Source organism: Salmo salar, chromosome ssa10, assembly GCF_905237065.1.
Source record: "Salmo salar chromosome ssa10, Ssal_v3.1, whole genome shotgun sequence".
Classification (NCBI taxonomy): Eukaryota; Metazoa; Chordata; class Actinopteri; order Salmoniformes; family Salmonidae; genus Salmo; species Salmo salar.
The window spans coordinates 33,968,128-33,987,259 of NC_059451.1; the positions used below are offsets into that span (position 1 = coordinate 33,968,128).

The following is a 19,132-nucleotide window of genomic DNA, read 5'->3' on the forward strand; positions in this document are numbered from 1 at the left end:
ACCATTTTCTAGCTCTGTCTTCACTTTTATCCAATGTAAAAACATAAGACTGAATCGAGCCAGTCGGTCACATTTGCCATTTAATTTCTGCCTCTGCACTAAATCGTCATTCTGCATGTATGAAGGGAAACACAAATATGGGTGATTGGAAAGAAAAATCTAATTATATTTGATGGACGTCTCTAAACTTTCCAGGATCCTAAATCCAGCAGAACATGATGTCACAGTGGCACTTTTGAATGTGACACAAGTTGCCATGGTTATGTGTGAGGGTAAGAAGTAATACAATAGGATACAGATGTAGGATCTTAATCTGAGCCAGTTTGCTACAGCAGGAAAATATTCTTGCAGCAACAGCAAATGTGAATAATTATGTGGATTATAATTACAGTTGCAATATTTTTTGGGGGTACCCTACCAAATTCACATAGAAATGTGAGTTATAGATCTGTCATTCTCATTGAAAGCAATCTAGAAAGTGGTAGATCTGTTCAATATGCGTTATTTCTATGCTTCCCATTCTTAAATTTAGTTTTTGAGTCTTTTACTTTCATTTTGGTAGACCAGCTTCAAACAGCGGAAAATAATCTATTTTTGGTTATTGAAAATGGTACAATAATTCTCTACACTATCCTTGCTTGTTTTGTCACATAAACTGAAATTAGGAAATGGTGAAGCTATTTCTGCATAGTGCATCTTTAATGGACATTTTTTGGAGGGGTTGATATATTTTTTGTTAGGGCAAATCAAGGCTCACATTTTAAAGTGGAAATTACAAATGTTAGAAGTATTTTTAACCCTCGAAAACATTACAAGTTTGTATTTCCTGCTGTGCAGCAACATTTTTCAGCAAATAAAAAAAGTGATCAAATTAAGATCCTGCATCTGTATGGCCTGAAATAGACAGGAAAGCTTCTGAGAAGAGAGCTAAGTTCTATCCGTTTCGTCCATAAGTTACAGGCACAAGGAGTCATATTTCATTTTTTTACTTTATATTTTCCAGTAGCAAGAGTAACTATTTCCCCAATGTTAAAAAACAGAGAATCATAAAACTATAAAATCTAAATAAATCAAAAACAAACATTTAAATCACAGATTTGTTGTAACACATGGTGACCCAAATGTATTACAAATAATGAATAGAGAAACTGTTCCAGTGAAAGGCTTCATCAGAACTGTCCATATGTCCAAATACACCACAAGCTTCTCTCTCTCTCTCTCTCTCTCTCTCTCTCTCTCTTACAGTCACACACATCCACATCATCCTTGCTCCTTTCCTTCATTCAACAGCGGAGTAGTGAAATGATATTGAACATCTTGTAGAATACAAAACTTAAAACAATAACTACAATTATGAATAAATCAATCATAACAAATCAAATGCACAGTATGTGATATCATTCCATTTCAATCAAATGTCTTTACAACTAGCTAAATAGAAACATTTTCTACTAGATTTATGACTAAATTGTATTTCAAAATAAATCACTTTCATTCATTTCTTAAGATGTGAAACGATTTTCATATACACAGAGACGTAATAAAGGTGTAGTAAAAATATTTCCACAAATGTACAGTATATTCCTTCACATTTGAAGATCTGATATAACTTAAGTGGTCAGCATAGTATTGATACAGATAAGCTATGTGTTGATGCTGTAAAATGTAGCTTTATTAGCAACTGTCCTCTTTAGTGTTCTCATTTAGAAATAACAATTTAATGCCAACACCCGTCTAGACTACAAACGATGATTGATTCATTTAAAATATATCAATTATTGCTTTAGTTTACATCATGATTAGGTTGCCTTATCAAACAGATTATCTAAAAACACATTGACATACATATAGCCTTTCCAACATCCAATCACACAAATCCATGTTTTTAGTCACTGACGTTTTCAGCCAGGTCCCAAGACCCACGGTTTGGAAAACACTCGGTTGATACAATAGGCTAAGAACAATCTGGATGTAAATACTCCCAATGGTATCAATCTTCATGCTGTCGCCTGCAGTCCGTCCCCCCCGTCCCCCCCCTCCCTCCAGTCTCAGTGTCTGGCTACTACATTCCAGAAATACTGGGTCCAGACTAATATTCTGTGTGCTGACTGATAGAAGCACAGATCCACATACACCCCACCCAGAATAACTAAGCATTGTTCTATTGGAGTAGTAGTTCCCCTGACACACTGATCTACGGTCAGTTTTGTGAAACACTCGTGTAAAATCTCATTCATCTCAATCTGTGCTAGGAGCATAAAAGGGCTGTGATAGTGGATCCTGTTTGTTCATCTCAGGAAGGAGTGGATGAGAGGGGAAGAGAAGGAGTAGATGAGTGGAGTGGTGAGGAGCCTGTAAGTGAGAATAGCAGCCCCAGACAAAGCCTCCTTTCTCTGGGAGAGACCTGCCTTACATTCCCCTCATTCTGTCCTACTATGTGTCCTGTGTGTGTGTTTGTGATATATTTTTTACAACTTTTTTGTTGCAGAATGACCATTACTTCAAATCAAATTACAAAATAAAGATGACACATAAAAAGGAAATAAAACAACAGGACTGTGAGTGGCACTACTAAAACAATGACCGTCGATCAACAAACATAAACCAGACACATACACAGGCGAAACAAACCCAATCGCACGTATCCCACAATACATGCCTCCACTTGAAGGGTGAGAATGAGGAACACAACAGTGGGCGTATAAAAACAGAGAAAGCGCTTGTGGTGTTGAATCATATGAATCAGTGTTTATGTCGTGTTCAATGGTGTACCAGACACCCCCGCAATCCACGCAAGACCTTGCGAGGTGGCCCCGCAAAACTGTGTTATGCTACTGGTCATGTTCACTTTTGTTTTCATATTTACCGCTGATGGCTTGACATTTTCTGAGGGGCAACAAGTATAAAAGATCATAAAAAATACGTTCTGTCTCAGCATGAAAGGGTACTATGACATTTGAAATTATTTATTTGAAATCTAGATATCTAGAATCCTTGGGTATAAATCTTCCTTCAGCATTATCTTCTAAGATTAACACTATAAAACATGACTTAAAACAAGGTTATAAAACAATGTTTGGCAGACCAGGAGGTTTTGGTTCTCTTGAAAATATTCTAAGCCACTTTGGTCTGTCCCTTCATGATGCTAAAATAGATACTCTTTCCCTGTCTCTGTCTTGTTCTCTCTACCTCTCTCACACCCTTCCTTAATCCACTCCTCTACCACTATATCCAACTCCCACTCACTTACAAACACACTACATCTCAATCTATATCTCTGTCCCCTAACCCTAGTCTAGGGTCTAGTCAAAAACATCCTCTCTCCCTCTTATTGTCTCGCACACACAATTTCTGTCTTCTCCTCTCCCTCTGCCAAGTCCTCACCACATCACTGTCTGTGTGTGTATGTATGTATGTATGTATGTATGTATGTATGTATGTATGTATGTATGTATGTATGTATGTATGTATGTATGTATGTATGTATGTATGTATGTATGTATGTATGTATGTATGTATGTATGTATGTGGTGTGTGTGTTTATGTGTGTCTCTACTCAAAGGAGAGCAGGTCGGGGTGTTGTTCAAGCTCCTCTGTGTCTGTAACTGCTGATCCTCTCATACAGAGGGAGCCATTCTCCATCAGCCCATCCTCACTCACACTCAGACTGATCCTGTATGGAGCCTTCAGAGGGGTGGAGGCCAGCCTCGTGTCCACTCCCGGTGCCTTCTGCCTGGGCTCAGACGTCTTCGACCTGTGGGGGTCCGGGTGGTCCTTATGGATGAGGTCTGGGACAGAGAGCTGGAGCTGAATCTGGGTCTTCTCTGGCTCTCTCCTCTCTTCCATCTCATCCCCTTCCACTCCATCCATCTTACTACTTCCATTTCTCTCCATCTCCACCACCTCTTTCCTCTCGCTGTCCAGAGGGCCAGTCAGCCCGGTGAATCCGTCTCTCCCTCCATCATTCTCTCCATCCCTCTTTTCCTGGGGTGGGGTATGCTCCTTGCTGATGAGGGGGGTCTTGTCAGGGGAGGGGAGGAGGGAGTGATCGGGGGTCTCAGGGGGAGTGGTGACGACAGGGTCAGATGAGATCATCATGTCCTGGGTGGTCTTCAGGGCGCGAGGAAGACGCTTCTTACCGGGGGGAGGGGGGTCCAGACGAGGGAAGGAGTCCAGAGAGGTATGACTGGAGGCATAGAGAAGAGAACTGTGTCAATCCTTGTGTGTTTCTGTGTCTGTTTAGTAGACAGGTGAGAGAGAAGATGCACAGACATCCGTTTTAGCTCTGTAGTTTAGCTATAAACAAAGCGTACCTGAAATGAATGACTAATTTGTTCAATCCCTCCCCGTCACCCCCTTACTTGCTCGCATCTCTCTCTCATGCTGTGAGATTGTGTGTGTTTGTTGACTGTGTGTTTATATTATCAGTGGAATATTTCTCTATCTGTCCCCCATAAATGAGCATATTGCCATGGTGATGACTTATCATTGCCATAGTAATAAGAAGTAAGTCACCGCAAAGAATACCAGTCATTTATGACTAGTCTGTCTGTACGTGACTTACCACTCACTGTCGCTGACACACACACACACACACACACTCACACACACAAGTACACTCACGCACACACACAATCCATATTTCTCAACACATCAGTGTCCAAACACACATCACGGTTTTACCAATTATATGATGAGGATGTGAGTTCGGCAGCGAGTTCAGTCAAGAGACAGACAGATCAATGATCAGCTACAGTGTGTAGACAGACAGCTCATTCTGTCTCTTTAGACAGAGGGAGACCCGAGGCTGCGTGTGTGTGTGTGTGTGTGTGTATGGTTTAATCTCTGTCTTCAGTCTAACTAACCCTACTCTTACTCTGATGAATCATTTAAACATCTTTTACTCCGTGGTTATGATTTTAATATGGAGTGAAAAGTTGCTTTTTGAAATAACTAGCTACAGTTTGACTCAGAATAAAACCAATATAGGAGTGATTCTCTAGAGCACAGTGTCTAAAAGTGTCTGTGTGCAATGTGTACTGTGTGTATCCCTCCTTACCTATTGGCAGTAGTCCCCAGGGTCATCTCCTCCATATTGCTCCAGACTGCTCCTACGTTCTTGTTGACCTCTGTGACCCCAATGTCTCCAAGAAGACTGGGTTCCTTCCTCCGCAGCAGGTCATTGACCTTTGCCCCCACCACCTTGCCCAGGTTCAGGGCGTTCTTCAGCCTCTGCTGACCTCCAGCGACAGTGGTGGAGGAGGGGGCCTCGGCAGGGCTGCTACCCAGGGCAGGGTTAGCAGTGACCAGGGAGCGACGGGCCGAGGCCTGGATCAACCTGGAGGCCTGGAGCCCCTGGCCTGGAGATCTGGAGGCGTTGGAGTTCTCAAACATACTCTGGTCAACTGGAGGGAGAGAGGCAGGGAGAGGGATCATGTAAGATAAAAGTGAGGGTATTGTGAGGGCACATTCAATCAAGGCATTTCTAGTTAAATGAAAGGTTTCAGATACATAGAACATTACAGGCACCAATGGAATGGTACAGATATAAATGGATGTATAGACGACATTAAATCTCATGACCTGGAGCAAAAGAAAACTCCTGACATTCCATTTCTTACTGCATCTTTTATGCTACATTGCAGAATGTTGCAAAATCAAAAACATGTTTAAGTATGGCTTAGTGATAGAATGAGCAAATGGGGTGCCACAAGGCACAATGTTACAACCGCTCCATATGGATGCAACACGTTACACAACCATCAACAAGTCATGATGCAAGCAAGGGGCATGACACATGCACATAACCACATTCACCAATCACAATGAAGCAGAAACAGGGACCACAATGCATTACAGGATGGGTAAATGCACAAAGAAGCGGGTTGTTGTCAGTCCACAGTACAATAATAGATTTTCTTACCTCGTGGAGAAAATCATTTCTCAGAAGGCATTAATTAGTAAGACACAACAAGTGCTTAGAATGAATAAAAAGTGTATTTGTAAAGCGGGTTCCAAACATTGCGTACAAAGCGTTATATAAATACATTTTAAGTTCTAAGTTAAGTCGTTTAGCAGATGGTCTTATGCAGAGTGCTTTCTAATAACCTCCAGTACATATGCTAGAGAAAATGTAGAGTTCAGAATACTGAGCACATTCCAATGGAACACAATTTACTGCCTGATTCTTTCTCGCTGATCAGACAAACGCTCCGGGGCCCTAACGGGCTCATCATAGGGACAAATAGGGACTTTACGGCTAAAAATCCGGGTTGGGTTGTAACTCTAAACACCACATCTCATCTCTTGACAGATATATGGAAAGAAACAGTGAGAGCAGTGAGACAGCACAACACAGGTGCCCTTGACTTCACTTTGTGTTGCGGCTGCAATTCAGATGATTTCAAAGACACTGGCAGCTCCAGAGATCTTAGAATATATTAGTGTGTCTTTGGAGAGTGAGCTAATACGAATCAGCAGTGAAAGAAGGGTGTTTGAAGGAGGAAGAGAGAGGGAGAGCAGACATCCAGGTGGTTATTCACACAAACACTGATGTCTCCTTTCACTGTTAGAGGCTTGCCAGGGGTGGATGCTCTGTAGCCTGACTAAAGAGAAGTGCTTGGAAAATAGTTTGTGTGGAGGTGCTGACTAAACTATCAAAATAAAGAAAGTCGCACACACATGTATAATCTCCCAGCAATGTAATGGGTATTTACCAACGTTTCGGCATCACTTTGGCAATAATTATATTTAACAGAAAATCCATCTGTTTATCTCTGTGTGTATGTGTGCGTGTGTTTGTGTGACAGCTCTCAGCCACTATTTATGCTAGAAAAGCAGTTCCCACACTTCTCTTAGCTAGAATCCCTATCAGAAGGCTGCATAATGATGCATAATGATAGAATAAGGATAGTGTTTAAAGTATGGGTGGGCATGATAACAAATAGCACAAACATAGTCAGTTCCATTACACATTAACTCCCCATGTTAAGACGCTGGAGCTTGTTTGTCTACACCTGAGGCTGAGACTGGCCCTGTACTATAATACATACTAGTATCCCTCTCTCTATCTCTCCCTCGTCCCCCCCCTCTCTTATTTTCCCTTTCTTGCTCTCAACCCCCCTCCCTCCTGAGGGGTATGTACTACTGGGGTGAATCTGGGGGTAATTGTTGTTTTTTTACAGCCTAGCCTTAGGGATTGTTGCCATGTTAATTCTTAATTAACACCGAAGTTTTGTTTTTTCTGCTCAAGTGCAGAGGTGTTACGTGTGCTCCCTCTCCGGCCTCTAGGTCACCAGGCTGCTCTTTATGGCGCACGCCTGTCACCAGCATTACAATCACCTGGACTCCATCACCTCCCTGATTACCTGCCCTTTACATGTCACTCCCTTTGGTTTCTTCCCCAGTCGTCGTTGTTTGTGTTTCTTGTTTTGTTCATTTATTTATGAAATGTATTCACTCCCTGAACTTGCTTCCCAACTCTCAGCGTACATCGTTACAAGAGGAGAATAAACATATAGGAATGAAGTACAGAAAACATAAAAGAAAGATAATTAAATGAAAAAAAGACAATTAAATGAAAGAGACAGAATTCTAGAAAGGCAATCAGCTGTTATGATAGTACGGTACAGTGTGGCACAGCAATTTAAGTAGAGGAGGAGTACGGAAAGAGAGAAAGTAAGAAAGGAAACGTTTATTGAGCAAAAGAAAGGTCAGTGACAGAATGAAATGCAGGGTAAGTGCATTTTCACTCCCACACATATACAGTACAGTATACTGGGTTTCTCTTTATACAACAGGCCAGCGAAGGACCTGATGGAATGAAACGTTTTGTACCAGAGAAAAAAGACCCAGGTTAACAGAACAGAGGGAGAAAGGTCACACTATTGAGATGCTCCCACAGCCCAATGAAGCCTTAGTCACTGGAATAGGATCAAAGTTTAGCCACAACTTTGGAACTTAGAATCATAGGGTCCAGTCTAGTTGGGAGATACTGGAATGCAATGTAATGTTCCAATTGGTTTATTTATAATTTAAAGTTTTATCTGAAGTGTTATTAAAAGTTTTATCTCCAGAGTCACATAATTGGCTGTATTACTAACATATACCCTTAGAGAGAATGTCCATGACGATAAGACCTTCTACAGAGTCAGTCTGAGCTTTATATCAGTCTTATAGGCTGCTGTTTCTTTATGGACTCAACTTTCCTCTTCATCTGAAGAAAAACTTTAGACTTTGTTCTCAGCTGTGAGTAACCCACTTCTGTCAGAGTGACTACACACACACACACACACACACACACACACACACACACACACACACACACACACACACACACACACACACACACACACACACACACACACACACACACACACACACACAGTGGGTGAGACTTGGGCTGTTAGTCAGACAAAAGCAGCCTTCCTCACAGAGATGTTATCACAGTTTGAGAAAGGAGTAGGAGACAATCACAGGCTGACCACCGGTTACGCGAGTGCAGCAAGGAGCCAAGGTAAGTTGCTAGCTAGCATTAAACTTATCTTATAAAAACAATCAATCTTCACATAATCACTAGTTAACTACACATGGTTGGTGATATTACTAGGTTAACTAGCTTGTCCTGCGTTGCATATAATCAATGCGGTGCCTGTTAATTTATCATCGAATCACAGCCTACGTCACAAAACGGGTGATGATTCAACAAAAGCGCATTCGCGAAAAAAGAACAATCGTTGCACGAATGTACCTAATCATAAACATCAATGTCTTTCTTAAAATCAATACACAGAAGTATATATTTTTGAATCTGCATATTTAGTTAATAGAAATTCATGTTTGCAGGCAATATTAAGTAGGGAAAATGTGTCACTTCTCTTGCGTTCAGTGTAAGCAGAGTTAGGGTATATGCAACAGTTTGGGCCGCCTGGCTTGTTGCGAACTAATTTGCCAGAATTTTACATAATTATGACATAACATTGAAGGATGTGCAATGTAACAGCAATATTTAGACTTAGGGATGCCACCCGTTAGATAAATTACGGAACGGTTCCGTATTTCACTGAAAGAATAAACGTTTTGTTTTCGAAATGATAGTTTCCGGATTTGACCATATTAATGACCAAAGGCTCGTATTTCTGTGTTTATTATATTATAATTAAGTCTATGACTTGATATTTGATAGAACAGTCTGACTGAGCGGTGGTAGGCGGCAGCAGGTTCTTAAGCATTCATTCAAACTTTACTGCGTTTGCCAGCAGCTCTTAGCAATGCTTGACCACAGCGCTGTTTATGACTTCAAGCCTATCAACTACTGAGATTAGACTGGCAATACTAAAGTGCCTGTTAGAACATCCAATAGTCAAAGGTACAGTGGGGGAAAAAAGTATTTAGTCAGCCACCAATTGTGCAAGTTCTCCCACTTAAAAAGATGAGAGAGGCCTGTAATTTTCATCATAGGTACACGTCAGCTATGACAGACAAAATGAGAAAACAAAATCCAGAAAATCACATTGTAGGATTTTTAATGAATTTATTTGCAAATTATGGTGGAAAATAAGTATTTGGTCACCTACAAACAAGCAAGATTTCTGGCTCTCACAGACCTGTAACTTCTTCTTTAAGAGGCTCCTCTGTCCTCCACTCGTTACCTGTATTAATGGCACCTGTTTGAACTTGTTATCAGTATAAAAGACACCTGTCCACAACCTCAAACAGTCACACTCCAAACTCCACTATGGCCAAGACCAAAGAGCTGTCAAAGGACACCAGAAACAAAATTGTAGACCTGCACCAGGCTGGGAAGACTGAATCTGCAATAGGTAAGCAGCTTGGTTTGAAGAAATCAACTGTGGGAGCAATTATTAGGAAATGGAAGACATACAAGACCACTGATAATCTCCCTCGATCTGGGGCTCCACGCAAGATCTCACCCCGTGGGGACAAAATTATCACAAGAACGGTGAGCAAAAATCCCAGAACCACACGGGGGGACCTAGTGAATGACCTGGGACCAAAGTAACAAAGCCTACCATCAGTAACACACTACGCCGTCAGGGACTCAAATCCTGCAGTGCCAGACGTGTCCCCCTGCTTAAGCTAGTACATGTCCAGGCCCGTCTGAAGTTTGCTAGAGAGCATTTGGATGATCCAGAAGAGGATTGGGAGAATGTCATATGGTCAGATGAAACCAAAATATAACTTTTTGGTAAAAACTCAACTTGTCGTGTTTGGAGGACAAAGAATGCTGAGTTGCATCCAAAGAACACCATACCTACTGTGAAGCATGGGGGTGGAAACATCATGCTTTGTGGCTGTTTTTCTGCAAAGGGACCAGGACGACTGATCCATGTAAAGGAAAGAATGAATGGGGCCATGTATCGTGAGATTTTGAGTGAAAACCTCCTTCCATCAGCAAGGGCATTGAAGATGAAACATGGCTGGGTCTTTCAGCATGACAATGATCCCAAACACACCGCCCGGGCAACAAAGGAGTGGCTTCGTAAGAAGCATTTCAAGGTCCTGGAGTGGCCTAGCCAGTCTCCAGATCTCAACCCCATAGAAAATCTTTGGAGGGAGTTGAAAGTCAGTGTTGCCCAGCGACAGCCCCAAAACATCACTGCTCTAGAGGAGATCTGCATGGCGGAATGGGCCAAAATACCAGCAACAGTGTGTGAAAACCTTGTGAAGACTTACAGAAAACATTTGACCTGTGTCATTGCCAACAAAGGGTATATAACAAAGTATTGAGATAGACTTTTGTTATTTACCAAATACTTATTTTCCACCATAATTTGCCGTGCTGCTGCTCCAGTTTCAACTGTTCTGCCTGCGGCTATGGAACCCTGACCTGTTCACCGGACGTGCTTGTTGCACCCTCGACAACTACTATGATTATTATTATTTGACCATGCTGGTCATTTATGAACATTTTAACATTTTAACATTTTGACCATGTTCTGTTATAATATCCACCCTGCACAGCCAGAAGAGGACTGGCCACCCCTCATAGCCTGGTTCCTCTCTAGGTTTCTTCCTAGGTTTTTGGCCTTTCTAGGGAGTTTTTCCTAGGGAGTTTTTCCTAGCCACCGTGCTTCTTTCACATGCTTTGCTTGCTGTTTGGGGTTTTAGGCTGGGTTTCTGTACAGCACTTTGAGAATATCAGCTGATGTACGAAGGGCTATATAAAAATAAATTTGATTTGATTTGATTAAAAATCCTACAATGTGATTTTCTGGATTTTTTTTCTCATTTTGTCTGTCATCGTTGAAGTGTACCTATGATGAAAATTACAGGCCTCTCTCATTTTTTTAAGTGGGAGAACTTGCACAATTGGTGGCTGACTAAATACTTTTTTCCCCCACTGTATATGAAATACAAATGGTATAGAGAGAAATAGTTGATGCGTCATAATTCCTATAATAACTACAACCTAAAACTTCTTAACTGGGTATATTGAAAAACTGGGAATATTGAACCACCAGCTTTCATATGTTCTGAGCAAGGAACTTAAATGTTAGCTTTTTTACATGGCACATATTGCATTTTTACTTTCTTCTTGTCACGGTTGTCGTAGGAATGAGTGGACCAAAGTGCAGCGTGTGTGCCGTTTCACATTTTATTTACACTGTGAAACTATGCAATACATAAACATAACCTAAAGAACAAAACAACCAACCGCTCCGCCCCCCGCTCCCTCTGCTTCTGTGCCACCGGACCGTGGATCGGAGGAGGAACCGGACTGTAGATCATCGCCGGAGGCTCTGGACTGCAGACTGCCGCCGGAGACTCTGGACTGGGGAATGCCGCCGGAGACTCTGGACTGGGGAACGTCGCCGGAGACTCTGGACCGGGGAACGTCGCCGGAGACTCTGGACAGGGGAACGTCGCCGGAGACTCTGGACTGGGGAACGTCTCAGGTGGTTCCGGACTGCGGGCCGTCTCAGGTGGTTCCGGACTGCGGGCCGTCTCAGGTGGTTCCGGACTGGGAACTGCCCCCGGACGCTCCGGACTGGGAACTCCCCCGGAAGCTCCGGACTGGGAACTGCCCCCGGAAGCTCCGGACTGGGAACTGCCCCCGGAAGCTCCGGACTGGGAACTGCCCCCGGAAGCTCCGGACTAGGAACTGCCCCCGGAAGCTCCGGACTGGGAACTTCCCCCGGAAGCTCTGGACTGGGAACTGTCCAGATTTTATTTATGAAGCTCTGGACTGGGAATGTGCACTGGAGGCCTGATGCGTGGGGCTGGCACAGGTGGCGCCAGACTAGTAACACGCACCTCAGGGCGAGTGCGGAGAGCAGGAACAGGACACCCCGGATTGGGCAGGCGCACTGGAGGCCTGATGCATGGGGCTGGCACAGGTGGTGCCAGACTGGTAACACGCACCTCAGGGCAAGTGAAAGGAGCAGGCACCGGGCGTACCAGGCTGAATAGACTCACTGGAGGCCGGGTACGTGGGGCAGGCACAGGATATACTGGGCCGTGGAGGCGCACTGGAGATCTTGAGCGTAGAGCTGGCACAACCCGTCCTGGCTGGATGCTCAACCTAGCTCGACAAATGCGGGGCGCAGGCACAGATCGCACCGGCCTGTGAATGCGCACTGGTGACACAGTGAGCATCACCGCATAACACGGTGCTTGCTCAGTCACTCGCTCCCCACGGTAAGCACGGGGAGTTGGCTCAGGTCTCCAACCTGACTCTGCCAATCTCCCCGTGTGCCCCCCCCCCAAATATTTTTTGGGGCTGCCTCTCGCACTTGCCTCGTGGCTGGTATAGTGCCTCGTAATATCGCCGCTCCGCTTTAACTGCCTCAATTTCCTCTTTTGGACGGCGATACTCCCCAGCCTGACTCCAGGGTCCTTTCCCGTCCAGAATTTCCTCCCAAGTCCATTCCTGTTTCTCCTGGGCACGCTGCTTGGTCCTTTGGTGGTGGGAGATTCTGTCACGGTTGTCGTAGGAATGAGCGGACCAAAGTGCAGCGTGTGTGTCGTTCCACATTTTATTTACACTGTGAAACTATGCAATACATAAACATAAACATAAACTAAAGAACAAAACAACAAACCGTGACGCAGAGGTGAAACATACACTACTCAAAAACAATCTCCCACAAACCCAGGTGGAAAAAAAAACATACTTAAGTATGATCTCCAATTAGAGACAATGAGGACCAGCTGCCTCTAATTGGAGATCATCCCAAACAAAACTCCATCATAGAAATACAAAACTAGAACCTGAACACAGAAATAGAAAATATATATAGAAAGAAAACCCTGTCATGCCCTGACCTACTCTACCATAGAACATAACATCTTTCTATGGTCAGGACATGACACTTCTCCAACACTGTGTTTTTGCATTAGTTAAACCAAATTGAGCATGTTTCATTATTTATTTGAGACTAAATTGATTTTATTTATATATTATATTAAGTTAAAATAAAAGTGTTCATTCAGTATTGTTGTAAATGTCATTATTACAAATATATATATATAAAAATCGGGAATTAATCGGTATCGGCTTTTTTGGTCCTCGGTATCGGCATTGAAAAATCATAAATCGGTCGAACCTCTACAACGTACTACAGGGCTGAGTGGAGGAGAGTAGGAGACAACGTACCACAGGGCTGAGTGGAGGAGAGTAGGAGACAACGTACCACAGGGCTGAGTGGAGGAGAGTAGGAGACAACGTACCACAGGGCTGAGTGGAGGAGAGTAGGAGACAACGTACCACAGGGCTGAGTGGAGGAGAGTAGGAGACAACGTACCACAGGGCTGAGTGGAGGAGAGTAGGAGACAACGTACCACAGGGCTGAGTGGAGGAGAGTAGGAGACAACGTACCACAGGGCTGAGTGGAGGAGAGTAGGAAACAACGTACCACAGGGCTGAGTGGAGGAGAGTAGGAGACAACGTACCACAGGGCTGAGTGGAGGAGAGTAGGAGACAACGTACCACAGGGCTGAGTGGAGGAGAGTAGGAGACAACGTACCACAGGGCTGAGTGGAGGAGAGTAGGAGACAATGTACCACAGGGCTGAGTGGAGGAGAGTAGGAGACAACGTACCACAGGTCTGAATGGATCAGCGTTCTGACAAAGGGAGAGCAGAGAACCTAGCCTAGCCAAGGCCTAACGCTCAACACTTACCGTATAACACCTAGTCAAGTGCCAACTTTGTGCCAACCCAAACTTTGTGCCAACAGTTTGGGAAGGCCCTTTCCTGTTTCAGCATGACAATGCCCCCATACACAAAGCGAGGTCCATATAGAAATGGTTTGCCGAGATCAGTGTGGAAGAACTTGACTGGCCTTGACTGGCCTGACCTCAACCCCATCGAACACCTTTGGGATGAATTGGAACGCAGACTGTGAGCCTGGCCTAACATCAGTGGCCGACCTCACTAATGCTCTTGTGGTTGAATGGAAGCAAGTCCCCGCAGCAATGTTCCTTTTGATCATGTAGTGTAGTTTCTGTCTACAGGAGTAGCTAGCAACTGCTCCCCTAGACTTCCAGTCATGCGCTAAAACTAGTAAACCAATGGCTCCAGAAACTACCTTCAACTTCCTTCAAATTGCATGCAGAGACAAACATGGTATTCATGAGTTCATCTGACTCTTGCCAAAATGTCAAACTATCCCTTTAAGTCACTGAACGAGACTGAATGCTGGGTAGTAAATTAAATTTAACACGCTCATTTGTGGCGATTAATTCATTTAATTGACTGTTCCAAAGTAAAGTAGTGTCTGCACTGTGCACTAACCGGAGATGAAAATGAGGCACTTCAAATAAAATAGGCTAATTATTTTAGATGAGTTACGTCTAACTTTGGAGCCAGACATGACCCAGAGAGCTAGACTTCCTGTTCCCCTGACCCACAGAACAGTAAGCCCTGCCACACACTACGCACACCCAGAGCATAGCTATTGTAGGCCAAACATCTATAATTCACACACCCTCGTTTTTTAATATGAATCATTGAAATTAGTGGGTGTTGGGGATGAATAATAAGTGTTGTACACTACAGAGCTAGAGGGATACGAGGGGGTCTGTTCATTCTCTAGACTCCTGTTGAGTTGTCTCTTGTGGCTTGGACAGGGAGGTCAGAGGTAAAAGGTTAGACCTACAGCTACAGCGGTTGATGGGATTATGAGTTCCCCCCACAGTAAAGTGCTTCTCAATGAGGTGCCAGTGTGTTACTGTGTGTGTTACACCCCCCCCCGCCTTTCTCCCTCCCCAACCCTTTCTCTCTGCCTCTGTATCTCTACCCCATTCTCTCTTTCATTTTCAGAATTAAGCGGCCATAACATTTCATCAATGGTCCGTTTAGCTCAGTCCATAGGCTGTCTCTCCGTGTGTGTGGGTGTGTGTATGTATGTATGAATGTGTGTTGCATCTCATTGATTCCCACTTGCACAGCCATTTTAAATATTACACTGAGGTTAACTCAAAGGTCTGATCAATAGAGTCCTTCACAAGTTCCCCAATAACATCCAATACATACTGTTGTGGTTAGCAGAGATCAACTAGAATGTGTTGGAGATGACAGGAGCGAGTAGAACCAGTGGTTCCCAGATCATGACACACACATCTGTCAGCTATGAGATTTATGGACGTGTCTGCACCCAAACAACAGCAGAAAATCCTCAGGAACAATAATGAATCCTCTAACCTCCAGATTAATGAACATATCAAACCCTGTTACAGCAACACACACTCTCAACAAAGACACTCTCCTCGAACCCTGTTACAGCAACACACACTCTCAACAAAGACACTCTCCTCGAACCCTGTTACAGCAACACACACTCTCAACAAAGAAACTCTCCTCGAACCCTGTTACAGCAACACACACTCTCAACAAAGACACTCTCCTCGAACCCTGTTACAGCAACACACACTCTCAACAAAGAAACTCTCCTCGTAACCCTGCTACAGCAACTCCACTGATATTCCACGAATCCCCGCAGCCCCCTGGAGGTCGACCCTCCCCTCCCCAGATAGCATTCAAACGCGTCATAAGCATGACAGAAATGTTTAGAACTACAGGAAAAAATATATAATAATCTCATCTTTATTGCAAAATGTGTAGAATTGCATGAGATTAGCTATAACATTTCTCTCTACCCCATGACAACACACACACACACACACACACACACACACACACACACACACACACACACACACACACACACACACACACACACACACACACACACACACACACACACACACACACACACACGTTTTACCTTTATTTAACTAGGCAAGTCAGTTAAGAACAAATTGTTATTTACAATGACGGCCTACCTTGGCCAAACCCTAAGCCGGATGACGCTGGGCCAATTGTGCGCCGCCCTATGGGACACCCAATCACGCCCGGTTGTGATACAGCCTGGAATCAAACCCCTCCCAACAATGAAAGGCTGCACTGCTTTCAGACCCTAGATCCTTATGTACCCTATCACCACAGATAGAGGTGAATAGCTTTTTGTTTTCATGCGTAGGCTCACACACACGCATGTGCGTAAACAAGCACAAATAAACACAAACCCCACACAAACAGACCCACCAGATAACCTCTTTATATGCAGACAAAACGGTTGGGATAAAGCATGCACTGATATTTTCACTAGATTTCAATTATGATGTGAGAAGATGCAGGGAGCTCAGAAGAACATGGTAAACAGCATGGTAAACAACATGATAAACATCTCCTCTGTAAACAGTAAACACCAACAGAAGCAAAATATCAGAACTGAAGAACAAAATCCTGTTAGTCTCATCCTTCTCGCCATCCCTCTCCTCTGTCTCCCCTTCTCTCTTTCTCTGTCGATCTGTCTCTCTCTCACTCCCTCATCTTTCTCTCAGCGTGGGTTCTTGTTTCTTTTGAGGCTGCAGTGACAGCCTCAGCCTGTTACCTCTGCTACGCTTCTCTGGAAGGTCTTCAATGCTGCCACTTAGTGTGTGTGTGTGAGAGAGAGAGTGGCAATGTAAACATTTGTTTTCCATGCCAATAAATCCCTTTGAATTGAATTAAGATGGAATTGAGAGAGTGAGAGAGCATCTTCTCTTTCATCATTCCAGAAATAACAAGTTAGTGTCTCTAAAATCCTATACACAGTTAGGACAGATGGGATGGACACCCCATCCGCCTGCCAATAAAACCGCACAGCTGTGTGTGTGTGAGTGTGTGTGTCTATGTGCATGTGTGTGTGCGCATGCGTGTGTGCGCTGTCTGGTCAATTCCACAGCAGCTTTCCCATTCTCCCTGGGTGATCCACACTCCGTTAACCACAGAGCTGTGAATCTGGGAGTGTGGCTTTAATTAACATTGCCACTAGGCCACTGGGTGTGACAATGACAGTGACGTTGATGACTGTGGTGCTGTTATGTTGGCTGGGTGCGCATGGACAGAGACAGGTCTGAACATTTCAAAGTCTGCTCGGTGTCACTGTGACCTCTGGGATCTGCCACCACCCCTGCAGCATCATGTGGCGTTTCCCAGGACCCTGTTATCTCTGCTGTCACTAGGAGAAACCATCATATGTCAGAGGGGTAGGTAGTCAGCAGAACTGTCAATCTATTAAGAGTCACACAAACTTTTCTAACCGACTGACTTTGCATGACTTCTCACAGTGGCAGAGCTGTGTGTTTGATAGGGCGTGTGAGTGTGTATGGCATTTTACACAGTGTATGTAAAACTTTAGGAGAGCATCTGTCTAAATATTAAACAAAGAATCATTATCAACTCCAGTGAGGTGTGTTGTCTGTGTGTTGTCTGTGTGTGTTAGTCAGGGTGAGTGATGAGTCTTTATTGGTAGATTAAGTGTGGGGGCGTGACTAGGTTCAAGACTGGGGATCATTGATTCAGGTCTGGAGCCAATCGCTCCTATTAATCATCAACACGTCCTTCAGCAGGAGAGGAGAGCAAAGGAGAGGAGATGGGAGAGGAGATGAGGGGAGAGGAAAGGAGATGAGGGGATAGGAAAGGAGACAGGAGAGGAGAAGGGAGAGGAGATGAGGGGAGAGGAAAGGAGATGAGCAGAGAGGAAAGGAGAGGAGAAGATAGGACAGGGGAGCTGGTGTGGATAAGATGAGAGGAAGAGAGGAAAGGAGGAGGATAAAAATAGTATACATGGGGAGTGTTTATCCCAGAGGGTTGTGTGTGGGTGACTGGAGAGGAGAGAGGAAGAGAGGTGAGGGAGAGGCCAGAGGCTGTTGTGTGGGTGACTGAGGACACTAGAGATTGAGGAAGGTGAACAGCTGGACCCTAGCCTCTAGACCTGGAGGCCTTCTGAGACCATCACCATGCTTCACCAACTAACTACTGGATGAGTACAACCTAGAAACCTCCCTCGCTAACCCACTCAAGGAGATCACAAAAGGGGTTGATTGGAGGTGGTATAACTATTCACACACACACACACACACACACACACACACACACACACACACACACACACACACACACACACACACACACACACACACACACACACACACACACACACACACACACACACACACACACACACACACACACACACACACACACACACACACACACCACTCTGGGTCAGGTGGGTTATACATACAGGAGAACAGAGACTTCAGAGATCAAAGTTTGATCAAAGGTTGAATTCTTTTAAATAACTGTAACCTTCAATTCTCTGCTGTCTACTCTACTGAATCTGATGCAAGAGATGAGCTGAGGATAACTGGCTGATGTAAACTGACTTGACCTGCTATGGGCCTTTTACTGTATATGATCATTTCTGTAACCTCTATACTACCCACACACAGTGTTGTCCTATGGCCATGCGGTGAATAGGGTTTAATAGGAGGAACATTTGGCAGGTGCTCTTAGTCACTGCTAGTGCATAAGATCTTAAAGGGGAACAGTTTCTGGCGGGCTTTCTAGTCACTGATACGACACAAAGTCCTATAAATGAATTACATTCCTAGAGGTCTGAATAATCCAAGATTTACATAAATTTATGCACAAGGTCTTAAAGGGGAACAGTCCACATATGATTCCAAAAAACAGGTTATTCAGAAACAAAAAGAGCTGTAATAATACGTTCTCAACCAACATAATATAGAACATCACAATGACAATGTAGAAAATGTCAT

At 43.9% G+C, this 19,132-nt stretch overlaps 1 protein-coding gene across 1 annotated transcript in view; it reads right to left on the bottom strand.

The window, feature by feature from the left end:
- Window positions 1-970: 970 nt before the first annotated feature.
- LOC106560293 (carboxyl-terminal PDZ ligand of neuronal nitric oxide synthase protein) overlaps window positions 971-19,132 on the bottom strand; it is a 191,816-nt gene continuing 173,654 nt past the window's right edge. Inside the window, exons 11-12 of the mRNA XM_014123046.2 lie at window positions 5,060-5,405; window positions 971-4,186 (exon numbers count right to left, since the gene is read on the bottom strand). Coding sequence (XP_013978521.1) covers window positions 3,553-4,186; window positions 5,060-5,405 — 980 coding nt within the window. The 3' untranslated portion in view covers window positions 971-3,552. The remainder of the gene's footprint in view (window positions 4,187-5,059; window positions 5,406-19,132) is intronic.